The sequence below is a fragment of the Protomyctophum bolini genome (genome assembly GCF_963924005.1).
Source record: "Protomyctophum bolini genome assembly, chromosome: 11".
NCBI classification, from domain to species: domain Eukaryota; kingdom Metazoa; phylum Chordata; class Actinopteri; order Myctophiformes; family Myctophidae; genus Protomyctophum; species Protomyctophum bolini.
The window spans coordinates 34,304,425-34,332,223 of NC_137872.1; the positions used below are offsets into that span (position 1 = coordinate 34,304,425).

The 27,799-nt window shown below is 44.8% G+C and overlaps 2 protein-coding genes across 2 annotated transcripts in view; both read right to left on the minus strand.

Moving 5' to 3' along the window:
• Positions 1-27,799, minus strand: part of shank1 (SH3 and multiple ankyrin repeat domains 1) — a 106,406-nt gene that overhangs the window by 52,361 nt on the left and 26,246 nt on the right. The window contains exons 5-6 of the mRNA XM_080776676.1: positions 14,880-15,494; positions 1,003-1,206 (exon numbers count right to left, since the gene is read on the minus strand). Coding sequence (XP_080632802.1) covers positions 1,003-1,206; positions 14,880-15,443 — 768 coding nt within the window. The 5' untranslated portion in view covers positions 15,444-15,494. The remainder of the gene's footprint in view (positions 1-1,002; positions 1,207-14,879; positions 15,495-27,799) is intronic.
• LOC308323427 (kelch domain-containing protein 3-like) lies at positions 23,477-27,516 on the minus strand (the record flags this gene model as incomplete). The annotated part of the gene is made up of 2 exons (XM_080775158.1): positions 23,477-24,287; positions 27,509-27,516. 2 exons carry the CDS (start codon positions 27,514-27,516, stop codon positions 23,477-23,479), a joined length of 819 nt encoding a protein of 272 aa, XP_080631284.1.

Consider the following 27,799-nt stretch of genomic DNA (forward strand, 5'->3'; position numbering starts at 1 on the left):
ATTACGTTTATTTTAATTTAATTGATATTTAATGTTTCGTGGTTAGTACGAGTTGAGTCACCACCAGCTGAGCTTACGTCAATGAGGAATCTCAGGAACGCAATGTGTTGACAGCTGGGCGTGACGTATATTAGCAGCGACATTGCCTTCATATGTAGTTTCAATTAAGGCTTTTGCGGCCACACTAATTCCATTTTCTCCAGAAACTGGCTGTATCAAATATTAATGGACATCATTAACGTCACACAGCCACTCCCCTGACAGAAAGGCAGAGATGATCGGTTTATTCTTCAAACACAGTTCTTATATGAAGTGATCTAAAATAATATGGGGATTTCAATGCAACTAAAAAAATACATGAACCTGTGTACTGCCGCCCTCTACTGAAAGTGACGTCAGACTTCCGGTGCTCTATAACTAGCAAATAGCAACATTGCATAATAATTCCACTACCAGAATCAGAAAAGGTGGTCACGCATCAAACTGAGTTCCAACTTGCCCCAAGTACTCTGCATTGGGTCTATAGGCTTATTATCCCGCCCTCAATGTCTTCACATATTATACAGTTAATATAAAACGCATTATTCAGCCACCTCTTTATAGCCCATTTAGGACCACTCTACGCAACGTCGTCAAACAGCGACGCGCACATTATAGGTAACATCATTATATTCCAGGCCACAGGTTTCTGCGTTAAACCTTTTTATTAGTTAACCCATTCTGACCGGGCACCCATTTTGGTGTTAGCATCATGTTATGCTTTAGCTATTGAAAAATAGCAGATCTACAAGCTCATAGCGCGCCACCGAGTGGCGCGCTACGAGCTTGTAGGTCTGCTATTTTAGAAAAATCGAAGAGCGACTGACATTTTTAGAATCTGATCTCAGGTCAGAATGGGTTAATCAGACCAGTGTGTGTCCAGTGGAAACCTCGTATGAATCTGATCTCAGGTCAGAATGGGTTAAAAAAATAATAATACTAATGCCGCCCCGGGTACAGTACCTCCAAATACGGAACACCTTTCTCGAAGGACTGCGGGTACTCTCGGAGCAGCCTCTCCTCCTCCAGGAACTTGGCGTCGTGTCCGTCCGTGGCCGGCTGGAACAGGCCGTAGTTCAGGACGTCTCGCAGTGACTCGGTCAGAGAGCACAGCACCTGCTGCTTGGCCTTCCACACCGTGGCATCTGGGTTGAAACGCAGACATTTCTGCAGGAGAGGCAGAAAAAAAACCAATGACAGGTCAGGCAGCAACACAGTCACGTTTTCAGTGTTCATTTATACTGCAGTGGTTTTTAAACCTTTTTCATATCAAGGGCCCATTTTATTCATTCTGCATTTGAGCCAACGGACCATTTTGATGAGACTTAAAGGCCAAAAATGGAAGAATTTGTCCCCATTTCCATGCTGTATTGATGTTGGTACCTAGATAACAGGCAAACGTTGATCAAGTAATGCAGATGTTTAACAATAATTTAACTCTTGAGAGTGTAAAATGGTTCCATTTTACACTCTCAAAAGTTGGTTACCAAATCTCGGTCCCATGATAGAGTTGGGTCTTTCTTCACTATAGCTGCCAACAGAACGTTGATGCTATGCACTGTACATGCTGGACCAGCAGGGGGAGACAGCAATGGAACAGTGTGGCAGACCCCATTATTCTCATTACCTCAGGGAGATACATGTGGGGCATGAATGGTTGTGTGGTGCTGGTATGACCACAACATGTGGGGCTAGAATGGTTGTGTGGTGCTGGTACGACCACAACATGTGGGGCTAGAATGGTTGTGAGGTGCTGGTAGGACCACAACATGTGGGGCTAGAATAGTTGTGTGGCCCTGTTACGACCACAACCATAACATGCGTTAGGGCTGATTCATACAGCGGTAAAATAGGAGTATGAATCGGGCCTTAGCCAGCAGCACCGGCACTATAGGCCTCGGTGACCTTACAGGCGCACGCAAATGCTACATTTATGTAACTTATTATGTAGACATAGCACTCTATAGTGTTTACTCATATATACATTGTACAGATATTCTACTGTTAGACTGAGTTTCTTAGCTTGCTTATTGATCCTTGATGACTATTTCTGTCACGATCAGAGTCAGAGGTGTGTAGGACCCAAGCGCAGGACAAAGGCAGAGGATGAGGCAGACACAAGGCAGGTCAAGTGCGCGGTGGTTTATTAACCAAAAACCAGAGGAACAGGAACCAACACAGGAACACGAGGAAACTAGGGATAACTAGGAGCAAGAAAATAACACTAGGACTAGGAAATATACAAGGAATCACACTAGGACTAGGAATATACAAGGAATCACGAGGAGCTAAATAACACTGACAACAATTTACAAACGAACAAAGAACTGAAAACACAAGGGCATACTTATAGACATGGGATAACTAGACACAGGTGAACACCACTGACAATCAACACTGGGATAGGCTGGGGAACTAAGGGGACACAGGTGGAAACACTGGCAATCACAGGACTAGTGAGACAAGACAGGAACAGAACTACAGGGGCAGACAGGAAGGCACAAAACAAGACTACAAATTAAAGGTTCACAGTGTAAAGCAAAACTGCAACTAAGAAACAAGGAAAATACAATACTTCAAAATCACAGGAACACAACAGAAAGGGAACGTAAAACAATAACAAAAACCAAGAACAGGGTACACAAGAAAACATAACGCGTCACAGACCGTGGCAATTTCTATGTATTTGAAATGTGTTCTTGCTTACTGCAAATCGCTCTGGATTAAGAACGTCTGCTAAAATGCCTAAATTGCAATGTGTGATGGGGTGATGAATGTAATGTGATGTAATGTATTGTAATGTGTGATGGGGTGATGAATGGTAAAACACATGTAATCTTTATTCTAAATTGTAATGTGTGATGGGGTGATGGATGGGAAAACACACACTTTAAATGCCAAGCAAACAAAGTTGAATGTTGCGTTATGCACAGACTGATGACTAGTTTTAGGCATATATTTCTCACACTGAAATAAATCCCAATTTGTTTTTGCTGCATGCTAATGACGAGAGCATCAGCTTGAAGGAAGTGTAAACACCTCAGAAAGATGGACAACCGGATCTCCCTACAGTATATGCCCATGGGCGTATATATCGGATTGGTTCATCGTTATATGTCTGAGTCATATAGTGACATGCCTATATATGGGCGTATCGCGTTTGTTTATGGTTATGAGTCAGAGTCAGCTGAGTCAGCCGTGGTCCACCCCCCTCCAATATACTGTATGTAGGATTAACTCTTTGTGTGTGAGTGTGAGTGTGTGTACAGTGTGTGTGTGTGGGGGGGGGGGGGCTGGTCCAATGACCTTGGGTCCATAGTGTGAGAGGACAGTTGCGGTTCTTGTCTCTTGCTCCATACTGTACATCGATGTTTCCCTCTAGCTATACGGGTTTTACCCTAGGCACTCACTTATTGTATAATCTCCCTTTGACTGGCGCACGTGTGCCGTGCGCGTGTGCATGCGTAACACAATAGGAGCGATAAAGCCGACGTGAGGTTTTGTGCAGAGGAGTAAAACGCTTTCCTTTTATTTCGCTCGGTCTCTCCGTTTGCGCACAGCCGACCCGTTCACTATGGCAACCAGTTCATTAGTGGAGCAAGCTGCTTGTTGCCATAGAGACATCCCTGTGTTCCCTTGGAGACCGGGGACTATGGGCAGGAATGCACACACGAGTGAGTGTGTGTGTGTGTGTGTGTGTGTGTGTGTGTGTGTGTGTGTGTGTGTGTGTGTGTGTGTGTGTGTGTGTGTGTGTGTGTGTGTGTGTGTGTGTGTGTGCGCGCGCACTAGCTACAGTAGCAGATGAGAGAGGTGGAGTCACTGGGAAGAAGTATGATATGATATAAGACAGGGGTGCCCAAAATGTAGATGGTGATCTATACCAGTAGACCACATCACATGACATGACCCTAAAAATGATGTAAAATATATTATAATCTTTTTTTAATATATTTTTGGCATCTGCCACATGAATTAACGTGAGTCGATTGATTGACATCAAACCCACAATGCGATAGGCCTACTTTCTTTTCAAGAGTGTTGCACACACGTCAGTATAGCCAGCGCCGCGCCGCGATTCTAAAGACCCCTCAGGTACATTTTAGAACTACTTCCAGCATTGGGATAATGTGTTTTTTTTAATATGTTTAGTTGAGCTGGTCATTTTGAAAGTATCTCTGAAGTAAAAAAACGTGTGGGCACCCCCGATATAAGAGAATACAAGCCCAATTCAGTCCTCGTCACTCAACGAAGTATAGCAGACATACAAGCTCACAGCGCGTGAGCTTGTAAGTCTGCTATTTTCTGAGTATAAATTAGGCTTAAGAGAGAGAGTTAGAGTGAGGCAGAGGGAGAGTGGGGCCGTTATAATGGGTGGGCAATCGATTACGTTGCGCGCGCACGCACACACACACACGCACGCGCACGCACACACACGCACGCGCGCACACAGTACACTCACTTCAAACACATTACACCAACAACACGCACAAGTGCAGTGAAATGCCTGCATTTCCCACTCAGCAGGATCCAGTCAAAAGGATGGAGACTGAAGCCCAATTTGTGCTCCGTCGTATCATGGCTGTGATCAGGGACGTGCAGAGAGCGACAGAGGGGCAGGGGCTAAAATCCCGTAAGAGGGCACCATTGGACGAAAAGGGCAGATCTACATTTCTTTCACTATAGTAAATGCTGCATTCGTGGTCTCTGGAAAGGGCAGTTGTTTTACAGACGGGTAAAAGGGCAGGGGCTGAAGCCCCCTTTGATGTCTATGTGTGCACGTCCCTGGCTGTGATGCGCCACGAAAACAGCAGCTATATATAGTATGCGCTCTGACTGAAGGAGACGCGCAGTGAGCTTGTAGATCTGCTGTTTTCAGCAGGCGACACCATCATACAGCGGAGCATAAATTCACGCGCGGGCACACACACACACACACACACACACACACACACACACACACACACACACACACACACACACACACACACACACACACACACACACACACACACGAGCTGAAATCACACTGTGGGCGAAGCGCGCGGGAGGGGGGGGGGGGGGTACGGATACAGCACGATGCACAAAGAATATTCACATAATCGCTGTAATTATTGTTTTAATGATATATAAAAAAAAGTGAGTAAACTGGCTAACGGTAATCACTGACTGTAAATGTAATGACTGTAATTGTGCAGTCATTCTATAAAAGGCTCTACAAATGTTTGTTTTAACCAGAGGGGATAGTTCTTCTTCTCACTATACGCCGGACTGTGAACAGCTGAGCAAGCTGCTGATCGATCCGTCTGCCTCCAGGAATGGCACTGGCCTTTATGATGGCTCCCTGACTCTAATTGGCCAGCCAATTAGGTTTGTCACGGATCCCTCATTCCTGGTATAGTGCGTAGTTGCCCCCCCCCCCCCCCCCCCCACACACACACACACACACACACTCCCTTATGTCCATCTAGTCTGCTCCCTCCGTCACGTATAGATTACATTCATACTCCCTTATATGGATTCACCTTGAGTGGATTTGTGGGTTTTAACCTTTCCTTAATAATAACTAGAGCCTTTCAAACACACCACAAGGATGCTTTACAATTACAAAAGTAAACAAACTATTACTATTATTAAACTAACTAACATGCTATTTATAATATAGCGCCATCATATTCCATCTTGATGGGCTATAAGATTGGCATCTAAAGTTTGCAGGAGTGGCTCGTTTTGAACAAAATGCCTCAAATCATGAACGTAGCGTCCGATGGCCGTTACAATTTGCACACACATTCCCATAGGCAGAAGAAGAAATGACAGCCTTTTCACATTACTGTTATTAGTTAGTTATAGTTTGTACTGTTATTCGCCACCAACAGGCCGGTTTTTGCAAACCAATGTTGTGCTATTACACCTACAGATCTTGTCCTCACAAATCGATGACCATTATCCTGATAGTCATGTGATCAAGACGGATCTGACCATTTTTTCAGATCCGATTGACTCTAAAGTTTGCAGGAGTGGTCTGTTCAAACCATGAATGTTCGCTTGCCGTGAAACTTCACACACTGGCCTTTTATAGCATAGACTTTTGATAAACACACTTTTGATAAGCAATCAAACACTTCACAATTGTGAAACACACTATCTCAATAGTCATGTGATCAAGACAGACCTGTCCGATTTCTCGCATTTCATCCTGATTGACTGTTTTGACTTCTACTACTACCTGGCCTGGTGGAGACCTGTGCACATTGTTCTATAGTTTGACCCGTTACTGTAGTATAGTGGGTTATTCTTTTCTTTTCTTCTCATCTCTCGGGCTCTGACTCTACCTCTATGCTCTCTCTTCTCGCAGAAACAATATGATGTAACAAACGGAAAAAAGAAAGAATTTCACCCACCAGACCATAATAAAGCAACCGTGTACAGTACGTAATAATTCTGATTCTGGTCTCATAACATGTTACACAGTCGAGGGAAAGCTCCCTCGTTAATGACAGCTGCTAAGCACTGTTCTCACACTGCTCTGTATAATGGCCGGGCCATTTAAAATCAAAATGAAAGAAAACGGGAAGGGACATCATTAATTTTGTTTGTGTCCGTCTCCATCTTCTTTGTGTCATCGTCGTGATAATGCGGACAGAAAATTGTCTCTGGTTCTGCAATCTGTGAACACACTACTCCCACTCCTGCCTATTCTAATGGTTATTATTTCACCATGTCCATCATCAGCATACTGTCTCCATCTTACTCCTACAACACCGTCGTTCATGAGCAAGACGTTAGAGAATGGCCCTCTCCGCCCATTCCTCTGGCCATTTTCTGCAGGCCAATAAGTGCAATGAGACTAGAGAGGCCTTTAACGAGACCTATGGGGGAAACACCCCCCCCCCCTCTCTTTCTGTCTCACGTCATTTAAGTCCACTCCTTTATCCTTCATTTCTTACTTTCTATAAGTCTATCTCTCTCTATTTCTCGTACAGCCACATTTCCCTACTCCTCTCTCTCCCCGTCTCTTGCCAATTCACAAAGAGGACGAGGACTCTTTCTTTACATATTTCGAACCACAGACCCTCCCACCTCTCCCATCAACAATCCTCACTTCCTCTTTCTGTCACGTTCTGCACTGCTGGCCTGGCTATTTCCCATGCTCTTCTCCATTCTCCCTCCCCCCATATCTCCCTTGAACTTTCCTCTCGTCCACCTCTTCCTATACAGTATGTCTCCATCTCTCTTATCTCAGTCCCTCGTCACCTCTTTTGTTATACACTTTCATTAGCATTCTACCTCTGAAGCGCCCCCGATGGTGGTCAAAGTCAATGTGTTCTCTGAGTGCTTGACAAGTGTCTGTGTAGCGAGCGGAATTCCACTAAAGGCAGTGAGTGTCTAGAGACAGAGAGAGAGAGAGTGTGTGTGTGTGTGTGTGTGTGTGTGTGTGTGTGTGTGTGTGTGTGTGTGTGTGTGTGTGTGAGAGAGAGAGAGAGAGATAGTTTGGGGACTGTGAGAGTAAGAGAAAGTCAATTGTCAGGCCAATCCTAACTTCGCGTCACCAGCCTTTTCACCACAGAGGAAAGCCTGGTATTCGTGTTGGTAAACTGGTAAACCTGGTAAAGCCTGGTAAACTAGCCGTGTTGGTGTGAATTAATTAGTTTAGTCTCACTATAGCCTCGCTACAAGTTAGAATAGACGAACATGGACATACAAAACCTTTATTATACCAAAAGAAACAAAACAATTATACCAAACGAAACAAGTTTTAAACTACGGGAATCATTTTGAGGTGTGTGGTGGTTCTCGTCGTTTGTTATTTCCGCTACGAAAGTTATTCCCGCTACGACTGGATCAGAAAGCCGAAAATGGTATTGATCACAGGCTAGGCTAATCCTGCTCAAGGCCTAAAGTACAGTAGAAAGATTTGTTTGCATCTTTACAGGCCTAATTCATACTCCGTATTACAATGGCATTGCTTGCCAAAAAGAACCCAACACACACACAACAGTGACAACACATACAGTATACACACAAATAATGAGACACGAATCAGTTCTTTTCAGCAAGCAACACTATCGTGCTATAAACCACACGCACACGCACACGCGCACGCGCACACACACACACACACACACACACACACACACACACACACACACACACACACACACACACACACACACACACACACACACTTCATAACATTTGTGTTTTTGTTCTGGTTCCTCCCTCATCTCATTAGAACACAATTAACAAGCAATTAGAGTTTATTGAGGGCGAATTAGCTGACATGTAGAACAGGCCTAATGTAGTGGGATGGTACTGTAAAGTGATATTACCCCAACACTGGAGCGAGGAAGATGAAGGGAGAAAGCCAGAGCGATTACCCACACGTTAAGCTCTATGTTATACTCATGTCACAGTGTCACACGGTGAAAATAAAATTCACGTTGTGATGTGCCGTTTGTAGATCTGCTATGCTATGTTCAACGTTTTTTCGAAGAATTTCACCTGTCAACGACAGTCCCAAAATAGGGAAGTTCAATCAAATTCAGAATTTAAAGGAGAATTCCGGACCAACCCTTTTCTTACCTTAATTAATCTGGTTATTATTCTTTTTTTTTTAATATATATCTTTTATCTCACGATTTTGTAACCCATTTTTCACCCCTGTGCCAATCATCTACTGTGATCCTGGGCTCTACACACCCTCCGCCAACCTGGGGAGAGCAACGGACTTAACTCATGCTCCCTTCATGCCTGAGTGTCCAAGTTGCTCCTTTACACCTGACAGGGGGGAGTTTCCCTGGTTGGACGTAGCGCGTGGAAGGAACACGTTATTCCAACCAGTTCCTTTGCCCTCCATCAGGCGCCCCGGCTGGCCAGGGGGAGGCAGTTTAGAGACCAGGATTACTGCATGTTTTTGTGAGGGTACCTACTACCTACCCTAGGGGACACGGGGAGAACATGCAAACTCCACACAGAAAGGCCCTTTCGCCAACCCCGCCTTGGTTATTATTCTTATATCCGAGAACGAGTGGTACATTGTGAAAAACGAGTCAACAAAGTCGAGTCAACAAAGACGCAGCGTGCATGCTCTGAGCTGCGGCTTTTCTCGCCTCTACCACTGTTTTATTTGGATAATAAAATCAGATTAGAAAAGGTAAGAAAAGCGCCGGTCCGGAACGGAGAGTGGGGGTGACAAAACACTAATAACCAATAATATCCCAATCAGCGCCAGGTCTTACTTGGATTCCATTTCATAATAATTCTGTAAGCCTCAGTGCCCAGGTGATTGGCATATTAATGATGCTACAGGCGTGGCACATTGCATAATTAATAGATCCGAGGATTGTAATGAGGGCAAAGAGAGAGCCAAGTTTCACGCACTAAATAAAACGGACGGATGAAACGCATATGGAGGTTTTTTAGGGTGAGAAACGTACTTCACAAAAAACATTTGTATTTCTGAAGATTTAAAACGTGTGAACTGTATCTTTTTCCTTTTCTTTTTTAGTAAATATTCTTTTATCCCACGATTTTGCAACCCATTTTTTCCACCCAGTATCAATTATCTAATGTAATCCTGGGCGTTAAACACTTCCTCTTCCAACCTGGAGGGGCAGCCGAACTGACCTCATGCTTCCTTCTATGCATGAGGAGTCCAAGCTGCTTCTTTGCACCTGACAGGGAAGAGTTTCCCCGGGCCGGACGTATGGGTCACATGATCACTACTTCTTGTGCTTGAGCTTGTAGACCAGCTACTTTTGCTAAATATGTATACAGTTGGACACAATTATGGTTTCGGTCCAACAGTGACATGCACTCATAATGTATACAGATCAATAATAGGCCTAAAAATCACACAGAACGTGGGAGGAAGTAGTGTTGAGGAGGGGATTAATAGTGCCTCAGTATACAGCACTTTAAATAAATATGGGCTGATTGGGTTCATGCACACGCGGCACACGCACACACACACACACACACACACACACACACACGCGCACGCTTACATTACCAGAGGTGGTACATCAACTTCATCAGCTAATGGAATGAAGAACCCGAAAGACGCACTCTGGAATGTGGTCTTTTCTTGACCAATTACAAAAGGTTCAGCTTTAATCTGCCTAATACCAGAGATAGATAGGCTATACCTCGCTCTCTCTCTCTCTCTGTCCTCCCATTCTCTGTTGTCCCTTGGGTGATGTAATGGATGTGGCCAGGGCTGGCTGGCTGGCACGCACGCACACACACACACACGCACACACACACACACACACACACACACACACACACGCACACACGCGCGCAGGCACGCACACACACGAATATCCCTAACTCCCTATGCTTCCTAATTCAATTATCAGCACAATCAAGTCACATGTGATGATTCATTAGGCCTTGACACTCATCAGAGCACTGCAGAGGAGGAGAAGAGAAGAAAACAAGAGAGGGGTGGAAAAAAGAGACCATGGCTGCCTGGCGACTGCACCACCAGGCAGTGGTAGATTGCCCAGTTCCTCGATATGTGGGACAGTTGGCAGTTCTGGAGTAAGCGTATAACTTCTGCCAGTCGAGCCAACATTGTCCTCCCCCCCCCCCCCCCCCCCCCTGTTCTCTTTTAAATTTAGAATAGCCAATTATTATTTTATTACCCCCTTATTATACGCCCCTTTTTTTTCCTCACAAATTTCAGTAGTTATGCCAATTAATCCTCCCCACACACATGTCTGTGTTGCCACTAGTGCCATGGTTATATTGTCAGACTGGTGAGAAGGCCCCACCTACTCCTCCCTCCCACCCCCCAGGATGACAGATAGATATACCACCCCAGCCCGTAGGAGTGCATCGACAAAGATCGCCCTCCCCGGCCAGCTTCCTTTATTCTAAAAAACAAACAAAAAAAAAACAGCAAACAATAGTTCGTATAGACTCAGAGTAAAGACCCTCGATAGTTTGGTGCAGCGATAGTTTTGTCATCCGTTCTATTTTTCCAAACACCGTGCAGCAAAGACGACGCAATTAAACCAATTAAAAGCTGCCCACCAGACCTGCAATTTCAACATTTTATGGCCACAGCCATTTGGCATAAAGGCCACATGTCAGAGCCCCAAATCAAATAATAAGATAAAGGCCACAGAATCAGAGTCAATGTAATATTATATTTTGAGGGGGGAGTAAAAATTCAGAATCTCAAAAAAAAAAAGACACTGGCGTCTAAAAATTAACAAGAAGGGTTGAGGACTGAGAGGAAATGGTACAATCAGCTGGGGTGGTGTGAGCAGGGGTTCAAGGCCACTGTGGCCTCAGGGCACATCATTTCTTGAGGGGTAGAAGGCCAAACTGAGGGGCAACGTTGGCCGTGGCCTTCATGGCAAATTGACTGCAACTCTGGGGCTCAGAGAAGACCTAACGATTAGGCTACGTACATCTCCTGATACGAAGGCTTTCAAGTGTCACTTAAGAGCTCCATATATGAGCTATACTATATCTCCCATTACTAATCTCCCAGAGATTCAGAGCTCTGTGGAAAAAAACACACGCACGCACACACGCACGCACACACGCACAAGTCGCACATATATTTAAAAAATGCAGATGGGTTCCCAGATTAGCCATTATGCGGCAGCCGCCTGACGCAATACAAGCACCGCCAAGATATGTTGTATTGGATTGTTTCTTTCAGTAAGAGAGCCAGTAGTTTTCAGTTGTTTCGTCAAACAAACTAAATAACTGACCCGGAAACTGCATAAAATCTAAAGGCGGCTCCAGACAGCACAGACGGTCGGCTGTCGGCCAGTTTGAAAGCGACGGGACTCCCGTCGCTTGCCGCCGATATTGCCTTTGCGACGCATCGGAACCCGTTGATGCACTGTAGAGTGGATCTTACCTACCTAGGTTCCATCCAGGAGGCAAATCCTTCTGGTGATTAAAATGGCCACCAACGTAATCAAAAAAAGTCAACCAAAGAACAAGATTCCAATACAGGATCTCCTCACTGGTCAACAAAAACACCTTGAAGACCCTAAACAGGAGCCCTCGTACAAGGTCTCTTCGACTATGCACATGCACGTATTGGTACCACAGCACCTCTAAGGCCCTTAAAACAAGGCTCCAGACTTCCCAAAACAAACTGTTCTGGTCCACAAGATTCACTAACACCACCAAGATACCCATTACTTCCTTAATGTCAACGAAGTCCACACCCACAACACCAGAGGAAGTTCAACAAACCATGTGCAAGCCAGATTCGCCACAAACAAGGGACTAAATTAATTTCGCTCCTATGCCACCAACATGTAAAACTCAAAGGGCACCTACGGACGGCTGCAATTCGAAACTGGCCCCCACCCCTTTTACCCCTTTTTACCTCCTGATTTCCTGTTTTTGGCTATATAGAAGTGTATATTCGTACGTCTCTAAATGTTTTGATGAATTTAAAATGGTGGGCCCTATTGTAAAGAAGTGTAATGCTTTATGGTGTCGTCCACTCAGTTAACAGTTTTTGTATTGAGTTGTACTTGAAATGTACTGTAATTATGTCAAATCAATCAATCAATCTCTAGTCTTCTCGTCATGTTTCAAAGCTGACTACAGGTGTATAGTGTGAACTAGATACTGTAACCATATTCTCAATCTCAACTCTCAATTCCAATACCAATCAATCAACTACAAAGCAAAGCTACCGAAAGATTGTTAGCAGTTGTGTTTCGTTTTCGTTGTGGGATACAGAGAGGTTGCCAGATTCTGTGAGTGAAACAAGCGACCAGGTCTATGAAAACAAGCCCAAAAGAAGCAACCAGTTTCATCACTTGAGCCCTATTACATCAGCTAATTTAAAAAAAAGAATCGTGCAACATGCAACTATGAAAATGTAAGCTATTTTACAGGACAACTAGCCCACAGTCGCTAATAATAAGCAGAACTGGCAACACTGCAAACTAGGGCTGCACAATATATCGTTATCGTATCGATATCGAGGTATGAACATGCACAATATCAGTATCGCAAAAAGTCAACGGTATCGCGATATAGATATATCGTCGACATATCGATATATCGTCTATATCGACAATATATCGTCCACTTCTAAAGCCAGCCCTCTATTTTAGCCTGTGCCCCTCGGAAAATAAACCATCACTCGTTTGTCCCTCTGTCCTGTTGTAGCCTGGCTCCAGCCCTGCATCGCTAGCCAGGTCCATTAAGAAAATATGTTATGGCGATTCAGGTCTGGAGTCTCCCGACGACGGTGTCAGCTAGGGCTGCACGATATATCGTCATCGTATCGATATCGAGATATCTGCCATGTATATCGTGATATGAATTTTTGTCCATATCGTGCAGCCCTACTGCAAACCAGCGCTACAGGAAACTTTGCATGGGCAAAAATAATGTTTAAAAATGGGAGAGAAATCTAGCCTGGGTTCCAGCCTGATTCGCTGTGTTCCGCGGATCTGAAATGTCACTTTAAGTGACATTTAGGAGCAATCATTTCCTCTCCCTTTGGCATGCTGAAAGGTGGATTTTCAGGCCTGTTCTTAAAGGACGCCAGTGATTTGCATGTTTTGAGGGAGGGAGTCAGGGCATTCCACACTTGGGTGGCAGTGCTGTGGAAGGAGAATTTACCCATGTTTGTTTTAAATGTGGGTGGTACCAGATTGTTGTTCTTGCTTATCTCTCTCTGTGTGTCTGTCTGTCTCTCTCGGTTTTTACAATCGCACAGTATGCAGCCCCACCCCCCACAGTACTTATATTTGGTACTGATTGATTTAACATGAAACATAAACAGGTACTCACTCAGTAATCATTTGGTCGGAGCGCTCACTGCATCTGTAGCCTGCAGAGAGGGACTATTCATATAATGCCATTAATTAGGCAAATTGAGGTCCAGCACGCACTCCAGGTGGCTCGTGTACCGTCATTGCTCGACAGGTGGGTAGGACAAATGCGGTCAGTGTTCGCCTCTGGTGGTTCCAAGGGGCCAGTGAGGCACTCCAACGTTGAAGCACTGGGCCCTAGTGGTAAGAGGTAGGACTGCAGGCGGACCCGTGAACTCATGACGAGGAAACCCCGTGCAGCTGGGCTTTAACATTGAGCGCTCGGTTGCACTTCCACATTTGAACACCAAAATTTGGTGGTCAAATGCTGTACTGTATGGGTGGTTCTCTTAATCTCTGGTGATTAATAGGCAAACACACTCTGTACTCTGATTGAGCGTACGTCACCCTAATTCACAACGGGTGCTCGAACAAAAATAACAAACTGCAAAAGAAAGAGTATGTCTGCACACACAGTCAAGCTCCCAAAAACTGTATTTTACCAAGGCGGACAAAAAAAAAGTTTCGACCTCTGTGTGGCCTGTCTCTTTCTAGGATCAGACCACATTGCTGATAAGAATTTTGAGGTTCTCTTAACTTTTTAGTTGTTAATGCTATTGCTAGTGCGTGCGTGCACAAACCTTAACAACACTATATTATGCATTGAAGATTAGAACTGATGACCACCCCATACAGAAAAGTGTGGACAGCAGAGTAAAAAGGCAGGAGTGAATTGTTTGGTAATGGGTAATTAAAAACAACTTCTTTCATAACAACGGCTTCAACGGATTCTACTTTCTACAGGGAAGTGTGCTGTGACTAAAGAACATGGTGGTGTGGCAGTTTGACATGAAGTTTGTGAAGTGAACTTGATAATGAATGTGTGTGTGTGTGTGTGTGTGTGTGTGTGTGTGTGTGTGTGTGTGTGTGTGTGTGTGTGTGTGTGTGTGTGTGTGTGTGTGTGTGTGTGTGCGTGCATGCGTGCGTGCGTGCGGAAGGGGTATTAGGAGACTGGCTCCGGCGACTGACCGTCTGTTTGATGTCCGGGATGCCGATGCGGAACACCATCATGGAGACGTGGGCCTCCTCAGACGCCACCGAGTTGGCGCCGTGCTCCTTCACCAGCGCTCTGGTTTCCGCTATCGTCTGCCTCCGCCTCTGCTGCTGGGCCTGCATCTGACTGGCCGTGGGCTGCTGGTGCAGCGCGGGTCCCGGGTTCGACGAGTAGGGGTTCGCGGCGTGCCCGGGGTTTCCGGACCGCACCTGTCTGTCCCCCGTGGTTCGTCCGCCTTTGCCCGATTGCCTGTGCCCCTCGTCCCTGCCTCCCCGCGATAGGCCGCCTCCCGCCGACAGGCCGCCGCCTCCTCCTCCCCGCCTCACTTCCTCCACCTCCTCGTCCTCGCCTTCCTCCTCTCCCTCCAGCTCGCCGTTCTGCTCGTCCTCGCCTTCCTCGTCGCGGCCGTCTTCCTCCATATCCTCCTCCTCCTCCTCCTCCTCTTCCTCATCCTCAGCCCCTGGATAGAGATGTCGATTGTTTCCCAGCATCCTTTGCTGCTCCTCGTCACTGGAGAGGGGGCTGAATGGCATTGTCATGGCGACAGGGGGGGTGGCACGAGCGGCAATGGCATCATTTCCGGAGAGACACTGTCGAGAGAGAGCAGACACCATGAAGAGCGTCAGACATATTATTAGTATTATTTATGGCGCAAGTTGGCAGCTCGATAGTGCATTTCTGGTTATTATTTTTATTATTATAATTATATAATCTGTTTTCAGCATTACTCAGGTGGGCAAACATACTTCAGAGGTCCTTAGGTGGGAACTTTAAAAAGTCCATATTGACTGTAACATTGAATGATAAAAAAAAACCAAATGGTGTGCCCGCATGGGCAAGGAGCCATCCCACATAACTCCTGCAAACTCTGGTCACTATGGGAACAGACTAGATATCTTTCAGCCGTACTTGTGATTTTCACCACAGAGTGATGGACTATTCAGTTACTGTACCTTGCGTGCCTCCATTCAACACATGAAGGAAGTGTCATATAGCTTAATCTAGTTGATGGTATGGATAATGGAAGATAGTGTTAAATTAACACTATCGCCTTCATTCATTATGCTACAGTGCCTTCATTGAAGGCACTGTAGCATAATGAATGAAGGCGATCATATACCACAGGAGAGGCTACTGTACAGTACAATATGTGATGGCATGATGGAGAACGACGACAGAGCTCACATCCAAACTCAAACAAGGCGATACTCCTCTACTCCTCATCCCGTTTATTCACATTCATTACCCTCCAGCACATGAAGAATAACCATATGAACGTTCTAATCGATACATATTCAGCTGTATTTAAGGGCCTATAATATGTTACAGCTGCAGTATTACGTCTGCGTCCAAACTGTGTGCTCAAACAATAGTGGCTATGAGGGTTTCAACGAGAGACCAGAGCATCCAGTCTGTTCTATAGGCCACATGGGGGCGTAGAGACAGACGGATATGGAAGAACCGGGAGGGGAAAAGCCACCATGGCATTTACACCTGTATTATTATTCATTTATATTTTTTGGCTTTTCTGGTCTTTGACTGACACAGTATAGAGTAATATGGGAGTGACACATGGTAAGTAAGCAGCCTAAACATTTGGCCATCGGGTTGCCCATTATACTAGCATTTTCAAATGAATGAGCTTACAGTATATACGTTTACAACCGGAGCAGTAAATGGTGCATTTATATATAGCGACTTTATCCAAGGCACTTACTACGTAGATTGTGCATCAATTCCCCCATTCACACACACATTAATACAGCGATGGCGGCGGAAACCATGCAAGGCACCAAACCATCACGTCAGGAGCAATTTGGGGTTCAGTGTCTTGCTCAAGGACACTTCGATGCTAACTCTGGGGGAGACCGGGTTCGAACAGGCAAACCTTGCGGTTGCCATCCAGCGACTCCACCCCTAAAGTGTTTTTATATATATTTTTTAACGATATAGGGTTCTGATCTCTCTCTCTCTCTCACAGATACTGTACAAAGGCTTGGACTGTACAGATACAGTATGTAAATGTTTTGACCCAATAAGTGGTAACATTGTCAACATAATCTTGCCCTCACGTCAATGTGTAACTAACCCTAACCCTCTTTTATCTTTAATTCATGTAGACGTAGCACTTTATAGTGCATATACTCATAGTTTCATTGTGCAGATATTCTACTGTTAGACGGGTGTTAGGTGCTTACTTGCTTATGATCCTTGACGACTATTCCTATGTATTTGATGTATTACCACGTGTTGTTCTTGCTTAGTGTAAATCGCTCTGGATTAAGAGCGTAGACTGCTAAATGCCTACATTGTAAATTGTAATTACTAGAGGCCTAATCTGTGCTAATTCAATGAAGGCTATATATATCGTTGTATTTATGAGTGTCTGAATTGTTTTTTCTTTGGCCAAGTGTATTTTGCTTTTTTTTTTTTTTGTGTGAGATTAACCTGATTAGATAGAAAGGTTACATAGGATTTTACATAGTAAATAAAATAAAATAAAATAAAAGCGGATGACAGTATACTTGACATGGCAGAGTATACCTTTTCAGACTCCATCATGGCCCATAGCACTTACCCTACCCCCTTAGATAGCATTTCTGTATAGTTTATATGTATAGTTTCATTATATAGATATTCCACTGTTAGGCTACTTTCTTAGCTTACGCATGTTTCATGATAAATGCTTTTTATGTGATGTATTCCCATGCTTTTTTTTTTTGTTCTTGCTTAATGTAAATCGCTCTGGATTAAGAGCGTCTGCTAAATGCCTAAATTGTAAATTGTATACAAATGCGGATCCTCACCGTTATTAAACAACTCTTCTTACTACGCACTGAAATTGCTGATTTTATCCTCTTTCTAGAGTATACACTCCTTCATGGTTTGCCGTGACCCAGCAGAGAGGAGAGAGAGAGGCCCCCACCACTACCAGAGCAGAGAGAGAGAGAGAGAGAGCATCAGTGATGCAGCGTGTGTTCAGAGTACAGATCAGTCCCTCCCTCGTGGTTACTATGCAGCACTGTGCTTCGTTCCTGGTGCTCTCAGCCCTCCAAAGCACCACTATACGGAAACGAATGGCCGCCGCAGACACCGCTGACAGAAAAAGGCTGAATTACAAATGACTGGGAAACACTCAAACACTGCATCAATGGACGGTCCATTCAGCGCCGGCTGTAGAAAGCCTGAATGAACAAAATAAATCAGAAGGGGGCGGCTCGGCTGAAAGTGAACACGACAGCGGGGGAACCCGTGTGACACCAACACAGAGCCTGACAACAGTACATAGACCTGGAACCTTCCATGAAGGTTATAATAAACGACTATGGGTACCCATCTAATGTTTGGCAGGATGAATGACATTTTAAACAAGGAGCCCTTTGGTACAGTACGTCTAATGTTTTCATTGAATGCACACACACGCGTGCACACACACACACACACACACACACACACACACACACACACACACACACACACACACACACACACACACACACACAGAGAGAAAGAGAGAGAGACTGAGTGATATGATTCAAAAGACCTTCTTCAGGCATGTCAAAAAGGCCGGTGTGCGGGTCGCTGTGTACTTTTTGTGCATTTATTTTAATACGTTGACTCCTGCCTACGCACCCGTCTCTCTGAACCGATCAGGTGTTGCATAAGACTTTTAAGTCCAGGCACTTACTCCATGGAGGTATAGTGGGGCACGTTGGTTTTTGAGGAGCGCTATAGTCCCTCCAATGCATGACTTTTGAAGATTACGTCATGTGGCAGCCATGCAACTAAAGTCTATGGACTTTGTAATGGCTGTGTAGAGCACTTGTGACGTAATGTTTTTTTTCCAGCTGAGTCTATGGACTTTAATGTTTGTTTAGGGCACTAAATGACGATGTGAGACATCACGTGGCCGATATAAATACAGTGGGCGCCATCCTTGAATAACTCCCACCCCCTCCATCTAGAGATAACAGGGACTGGAGTATAAGTGCAGGAACGACAGATTCATCCTCCTGTTGCACTGAAAGGCCACAATGAGACACACAATGGCCGTTTGGCTAGGACAATCAAAGCCTAATGTGGAAGAGGGGGTGTGTGTGGGGGGGGGGGGGGGGGGGGGGGTCACGTCTCACGCTTTCTTGCACTGACCAATGAACACTTTATTGTTTGGCTTTGCACTGTTGACTTTATCTCTCTCGTCTTTCTCATGACGAGACGCAGTGATACACTTTATGACGCACTGATAAGACACCTTAATTATTTACCCTTGTTTGCTCTGTAGTATTTTTATTATTATTATTATTATAAATTGTCTTTCTTTTTGCCTTGTTTCTACTGTATACTACAGTACGGGGTTTTTTTTTACATGTAAGTTGTAACCTTAACTGCTGGGCGACTGATTTTCCCCAGCGGGATAATAAAGGTATCTTTCTTTCTATCTATCTATCTATTTATCTATCTATCTATCTATCACAACACACAACTGTGTAATTTGAAAGGCCACGGAGGACATAATGTGTATTTAACCTTGATTTACAAAATGGCCAGGGAGGAAGCAGCCCCAGCTGACAGCAATTGGCAGGGTGTTCCACAAATTCTGTCCTATGACCGAGTCGCCTTATAGTTTAGGCCTTGTAAAGTCGGGAGGCCTGATCAGGTCGCATACATAGGGCGGTGCCAGGCCGTGGTGTAGGGCTAATAAAAACATTTTAAAGTTGATTCTGAATTTGACTGGCAGCCAATGAAGGGAGACTATATAGGACTGTGGCCAGTCAGGAGACTGGCCACAGCTGGCCACAGCCAGTCAGGAGACTGGCCACAGCATTATCACCCGCTGTGTAGATATTTAGGCCACCGCTACCTTCACATCTAGAGCTAGATGCTTAGGCTATGTGACCTAATTTAAACTGGTGTTCTGTTTGGGACCCACCAATGTCGCTCGCACGCACGCACGCACGTCTCAGTCACTAATGAGAATTAATTGATACACAGTAGTTTATACTTTTACAGGTACATAGAAAGGTTTATTATAGGCTACTTCGACATCAACAATCAAAGATATACACACACACACTGCCACTTGCATGGTCACAGGCCTGAGGACGGTCTTCTACACAACCGAAAAGTGGCAGTGTGCCACTTTTTAATGTGAATGTGTGCAAATGTTTTTCCACACAAATTAACTACTAAGTAGTGAGTTTTGCCAAACAATCTCTCAGGGTATTTCCAAGTCCTTTCATGGCTGTTCTGATAAATTCACATTGACACACACACACACACACACACACCACACACACACACACACACACACACATTTCAATGGAAGTTGCTCATATCAGTGGCGTTTTGAAGCAAAACCGGAAGTACGCTCTACTTCCGCATTTGTTTGGTTGGCAAACGCGGAAGTGCAAACGCAGGGTTTCCTCGTGCTATGTGCACGGTCCCGCCTGCAGCTCCAGCTTTGACCAGTATGCTGCAACGTTGGCCAGCCGTTCTGTGGGCTTTCTAACAACCAAACTTCCGGGCTTCCCATCATGCACCTGTAACCCAACGTGCGCGTGTCACGTCATCGGGCGTAGCCAATCGGAAGAAAGAAACAGTGTAAGAACCGTGATTGTAGTGTATATAGGAGCCACCGAACTGGGTTGAAAACGCAGAGGGGAAGCCAGTGACATACCAGGAGTCAGGACCAGAAAGCACAGGCGGGAATGGCCACTTTGGCATACGTCGCAGTCTATGACTTGGCCACCTGAACTGGTGCACATTGTGTGCGCTCCCTGGGAACAAAATTGTGGGCGTGGAATCCAGGGAAATGTAAGATATGATACTGTATACCCCTTTGACAGGCAGACGTGATGAACACCACTGCCCAGTGCCCATGCAGTAACTGACAAGAGAGCTTAAGAACAGATATGGGGGGGAAAAGGAAGGGGTGAGAGCTGACTCGTGAAACGGACAAATAAGCAGAAAAGGCTGCACAATGTGTGAAGGTCTGGAGAAGACAGCAAGGTTATCAAATAGCTGACTGGCTGTATAGCCTACACACACGCACGCACGCACGCACGCACGCACGCACGTACTCACGCACAGTATACTGTATATGGCAAACAGAATATGATATTAGATGGAAGTGAGCAATCCATTTTTTTTTTGCATAGTGCTGAGCAAACAGACAATAGAGAAGTGAAAGGAGTGAGACGAGAGGAAAATATTGGGATGGCGAGAACTGGAGGAAAGTTAAAGTATAGACAGTAAAGGAGACAAGAGGCAGCGGAATAGATTGCAAGAGAAAAGGATGAATGTAAAGAGCTAAAGTACTGCATAAAAAGTTGACCATTTTGATTAGTTGCGAGGAGAAGAGATACGAGTGACTCTAAAAGCAGTCCTTAGAGGCCGTGCTGATAATTATGGCCTTGAGTCACCAAACCCAGCATGGCTTCATCCTGCAATCTGCGTATTAATTTATGAGATATCTTGTGTATTGACATGTGTATTGACATGTGTATTGACATGTGTACAGGCCATCGGGAGTCGAACCCGCGGCACGCTGTCAGGCTGGCTCAGCAGCCTATAGGTGCCCAGACAGTTGAGCTATAACCGTCCGGGCCAGCGATATGGATTCATGTTAAAATAAGTGTTGAATAGCTCGCTCTATTTTCCCAAATCATTGCTGTATATTGTTTTATTCAGTAACAAAGGTTTGATATACATTTTATCCAATCAGGTCAGAAAACTCATACCGGAAGCAGGATAAACAAATCAAATGGGAAGTAATGACAGAAAGCAAATCAAATTGGAACAGGAACAATTGGAACAGTTGAGCTAACTAAGCTAACAGGAACAGTTGAGCTAACTAATGTATGTAGGAACATACATTGATGTACGATGACAAGAGCGCCCCTCCTTTCACACGGGTGTGATTTTTTTCATCACTATGTGATACCAGGGGGGAAATCCTGACTTCCTGAAAGTTCATATAATGGCCTGTTGTAGCGCTGTCATTGGGCCCAAAAAAACCCCCGTAGCTCCCTAGAGGTCCATGTACACGTATTTGGGCCCAACTTCACCTAGACCGTATTACCTTAATAAACATGGTCATGAATACTTTCTGCTTCCAGTCACTAGTTTAAAGTCTCATTTCTCATGTCATAATATTTCTTTTTGAAAATTATGGTCGCATTTATTTAAAAAATTACCATAAAGTAGAGTATGTTCTGAGAGGAGTGGCTACCTTTACAGTCTATGATCGGGATCCAGCTGGGCCCAAAACGGATCTAGAAAGATGGCGATTTACAATTCAAGGACTGACAGGCTTCATCTTACGTCCATATCAGACCCGGAGAACGCTTTGTCCATATTGTTTTTTTTACAGTCTATGTGTGGTACACACAAACACAAAGCTGGGCATACAGTTGGAGGGACTAGCGCCCCTCAAACAATTAGGTGGTGTTAAGGAAAGGGGTCAACAAAACCAGTAGGAGGTATTTTTGGGCAGTTGTGGGAGCATAAAGATCCAAGGTAATTCATTTAAGGTAGAGTAAGTGATTTCACTCAAAAAACCTTAGGTTTCGTTTTTGGCTGTGGGACCTAAGCCTTCGTCCAATCAGGATAGAGAGTCAAAAACGAAACCTAAGGTTTTTTGACCCCCATGGGTTAACTGGGGACAGGGAGGAACTCCTTATATGGTCAGCACACTCTATAGTAGAGAGGATTATCACAACAAAACAAAACAATAAGTGATATTTGAATTAAGTGAAATCACTGACTCTACCTTTAACTAGTAAACAAAATAAACCAGAAATACTACAGAAAAGGAAACAGGAAATTGGGAGAGGAACTAAGTACTAACTAATTAGTACTTAGTTAGTTGTCATTAGTTAGTTATAAGACAACGGGTATACAGCGGGTATTGCACATGAACTGAAGGGGCGTGCATTCCCAACGGGCATTGCACCAATATCTAAATTGGAAGAAATAGAAGAAAAAGGGGGGAAAAAAGCGTGTCTGTATAAAGCTCAAGGTGTGATGACGAGAGAGGAGTGAGTCTGATGGTGAGGCACGGAGACACAGAATGCCACATACCAAGGTTAGGTGGCTTGATCGTCATCGCCATTAGAGCTGAAACAGCTGAGCGCAGAGGTGTGTGTGTGTGTGTGTGTGCGTGGATTCATGCATGAGTGTGTGTGTGTGTGTGTGTGTGTGTGTGTGTGTGTGTGTGTGTGTGTGTGTGTGTGTGTGTGTGTGTGTGTGTGTGCGTGGATTCATGCATGAGTGTGTGTGTGCGTGGATGCATGCATGAGTGTGTGTGTGTGTGCGTGGATGCATGCATGCATGAGTCACGGTTAAGCGATATTACAGTCGAGGGTGTGTTTTACCGCGATTATTGATTATTGGCACGACAGTGTTATTGGCACACACACACACACACACACACACACACAGTCACACACCACTACGGGTCTTCTGGGACCCACTAGGGTATTATTTTTTACACACAATGACAGAACCGAGTTATAATTAATTATTCACCATTTTATTTGTTTTTATTGGGCTTCGTGGGTTTAGAGGACTGTTATCCTTTCAGTTGCTGTTCGCTACGCATGGCTGCCAGTTCCCACCTGATGTTGTGTGGGAGTCCAGACTGCTCCAGACCGTACTGAATAACTGCTAGCTTACATAATGTCTTGAGGCTAGGACTGAAGTCTAAGACATACAGGTCACCAGAGGTGTTGGCTCCTCCCAAGAGGATGATACGATCTCCCACCATGCAACAGCGCATATTGAACCTCTTATGTGGGCGTTTCCCCTTGGGCTCAACCTTCTTCCACGAGAAGGTCTCTGGACTGAATTTCCACACATCATTTAGGTTTCCTCTCGTATCCATACCACCAAATATGTACAGCTCTCCATTGTAGGTAAAGGCTGAATGACCGCAGCGTCCTCCTGGAAGAAGCTGTGTAGAAGGTGTGTCCAGCCAGTGGTTGGTCTCTGTGTCAAACACTCTGATGGTTTTGTTGTACTGACTCAACATGTGGCCTCCAAATACAAACATCTTTGTCCCGATGACAGTAGCAGAGTGACGTGATGAAGCAGGAGGTGGAGTTCCTCTGGTGTTAATTAAAGTCCAGACCATCGTGGTGGTGTCCAACTTGTAGATGTCATTAGTGTATTCAGTACCAGTCCATCCTCCATGGATAAACATGACCTGCCCCAAAACACAGGCTGAGTGGTACCACCTCCTCCCCTCTGGAACGGTTCCAGAAACCTGTGGTTTGAACCATCTGTGGGCGTCAACATCAAATGCATAAAGCACATTGCCGTAAAGATATCCTCTCCAGAGGTAGACAATACCTTCAATCAGCACAGCTGAGTGGCCCTTACACCTGGAGGGAACCTCAAGGTGAGGTTCTCCTGTTCCAGGGGTCAACTTCCTCCAGCATAAAGACATAGTGTTGAAGACTTTAATATTTCCGTCTCCTCCAAAGCAGTAGATCTCGTGTCCGACCACCACAGCATGCCTGGTCCTTCCTATATGTTGTCCTTCCAGATGTATCGTCCAGTGAAACATTTCACAGCAGATCCACCGTCAATGAGTGTTAACAACTAGTTTACAGATGAACTTGTTAGGATGAAGGCAGCTCGGTTTCCTCGTTGCAAGTCACTAACTGATGTTTAGAGTATCGGACAAGGCTTTATAAAGAACAATTACACCGTTGTGATGTCATTGCATGATTGCATCATAATGTAGGATGGCTAATATGGTCATGCAATCCGATTGTCCATTTTGGCCAAACAGTCACTATTGCAATCCAGCCCAGAATGCACTCTGTTCCTAACCGGAAGGAGGAGTGAAATCGCCTCACATGCGCTTTTGAGCAACTTAATGCAAGTGGATGGAAGGAGAACTCGGATGCCATCTCTATTCATATATACTCTAAGGGGCAGACGCATGTTGTCTCAGTAAGACAGCCCCTCCCCCCTCTCCGCAAGGTGGGGCGAGTGCAGCAAAGCATCATGGTCATTGTAGTCTGGAGTACATGTTGTCTCAGTAAGACAGCCCCTCCCCCCTCTCCACAAGGTGGGGCGAGTGCAGCAAAGCATCATGGTCATTGTAGTCTGGACTACATGTTGTCTCAGTGAGACAGCCCTCTGCCTCTCCACAAGGTGGGGCTGAGTGCAGCAAAGCATCATGGTCATTGTAGTCTGGACCACAGTGAGTGGATTGTGGTGGAGGAGAATATTTTATAATATAGGTCTTCAGCGGTTAAAAGAAAAAACCCGCTGGAAATCGCTGGCAACGGCAGCTAGAGACGATGTCTTACCCTGAGTTGAGTCTCAGAGAATAAAAATAATAATAAAATAAAAATGCTGTGGCTATGCGCCCACTGCGCAAAAAGCATGGAATACGGATGTGTATATTACAGGAAAACTCCCGTTAAACTTTCCAACAAACTCCGGTAAACTCCCGAATTGTACCATCACACCTGTATATTACCGTATATTAACTGTATATGTACAATCACACCTGTATATTACCGTATATTAACTGTATATGCTGCTAAACTTGAGGTTTACGGGCAAAAATACAGTGTCCATAATTGCCCGTTAACTCCTCTTTTCACGCAGTGTCCGTTCCGTAGTTATGGGAAGTCTTGTGATCACGTGATTTATGGCTCTACTCTTCTTCGTCATTCCTGGGATCATTCAATCGAAACATCGTAACCGCCGAAAAGACCACGTGCACTCGCAGATGAGCCGATACCGATGCGATTAGAAATGTCTTCGTCCAAGGTGGTCCAATGATAGGCAGTGGCGTGCACAGACATTTAGAGGGGCAGGTGCTCAAGTGAAAAAAAAGGGGCACCTTGTGCAGCACATTTTGGGGCGGGAACCCATTTTGGTGCTTTAGCTATTGAAAAATAGCAGATCTACAAGCTCATAGCGCACCACCGAGTGGCGCGCTACGAGCTTGTTGCGAACGCAGTGAGCACTAACTATGAGACCTATAGCAGATCATGTCTGTCTGTGTGTCTGTCCCGCTGTTACGTCACCATGACTCAGCCATAACCATATAAGGAGTCCCCAAAGCAGCTATACGTCAATAAAACCCAAATATGTACGAGCTGCGTTCGCTTCCCGTGTTTGCGCGTCTTACTTGTAGGTCTGCTATTTTCTTTTTAATCAAAGAACCACTGTATATTGTGGGGGGCCTAAATAATATAGTAGAAGTGTTTTTTTATCAAGATTTGATCAATGTCACCATGGTCCACACACTACAATTTTTTTTTTCTTTTAGAGCACATTGCCAAAAGGGCAGGGGGTGCTCTTTAGCACCTCCTAGTGTCTATCTGTGCACGCCACTGCATGAGTGTGTCCTGTCCACACATATAAAGATGATATAGAGGATGATGGAACGATTAGATATTGCAGATAAATGACAGACTAGTGACAATCGTCTCTCTTCAGTTCTTATCTCCCGCCTGCCTTGCACAAATCTTTATCGCTTTCTATTCTCCTTGGAGAGTCGCGTCTGAGTTTCAGGTCACGTTATTAACTCTGAGTTGGCTTAGTTTGTAGCTCCAAAGTAGCTCCAGACGAGGTTAACAATCCACATTTAATTTCTATGCCATGACTAAAAAAAATCACACCCGTGTGAACCGAGTAGTGCAACTCCCCTCTCTCTCCCCCCCCCCTCCTCTCTCTCTCTCTCTCTCTCTCTCTCTCTCATTAGCAGGCAACAGTCTGTCAGCACTGTCTCTCTCTCTCTCTCTGTTTCTGCATGGCCCCTACTGGTACTCATACTGGTGCTCATTAACACATACGTGAACACATACATACATATAGGTGAACACGGACATTGCTGGTTGTAGGAGTGGTTGCACCACTCCTAAAACATGTACAATACAATAGACCTTTCAGATTGCCAACCCCACGTCATGAAAAAAGGAAAATAAGGCCATAAAGACCAAAAATAAGGAGGCTTTAAGGATGCCACTTGTTTCAAAGAACCAAAACTGGACCTCCCAAACTGGACTCACTTCTTCACGTGAGCAAGCACAAGGTAAAATGAGGTAACTTTGCTCCAGTGGATGGCATCAGCGTTGGCCTGGTTCAAAACCCTCCATGTTCCTCTCAGACCAGTGTGATGATCATGGTCTCAAGAGAAGATTGATCACCCACCACCTTTACCCTCTCCAGTCTCCGTCACTCGCTCTTTTCTTTTTTTCTACATCATTCTCTCTCTCTCTCTCTCTCTCTTATGTAGGACAAAGCGTGTATATAGATAGATATTTTCAGTGTCTTGGTCCCCAGGAAATTTCACTGGGAAACTTCCAAAGAACAGATCGCCCCACTTTCCTGCCACTAAACTGGAGCGGCCAATTTCCTTTCTGTCGTTGTCTGACAATCTATACGCGCAATAAGCCACCATGTCACGCACATGCAAGGGGTGCAAACAAATGCACATGCGTATTGCGTGGCCTTTAATTAGGCCTAACTTAACACCTATTGAAGCCTGGGCTTATACAGATCAACAGTAGCTTAATGACGTGTGTAACTTTGGTCCCCGGGCGCCATGGCGAGCACAGGCTAATTGAACACTCACGTAATCATCCTTCGAAAATGTCAATCAACTGTCGCAGGAAAGCCCAGATGGGTATTTTTTTTCTTTCTTTATCTTTTTTGAGGTGAGGTTTAATGTTTGTTTTTAGTTCAACTTTTGTTTTAAAAACGCCATTGACAATGAAGGGAAAATGTACGTCATTATTGTCTCTTTATTGTTGACGGCATTTAATGTTTGTTTTACATCACCATTACATCACCATATCAACATGAGTTAGACTTTATATAATAGCGCCCCTCACTTCACACAGGGGTTTTATTACTATGATTTGAT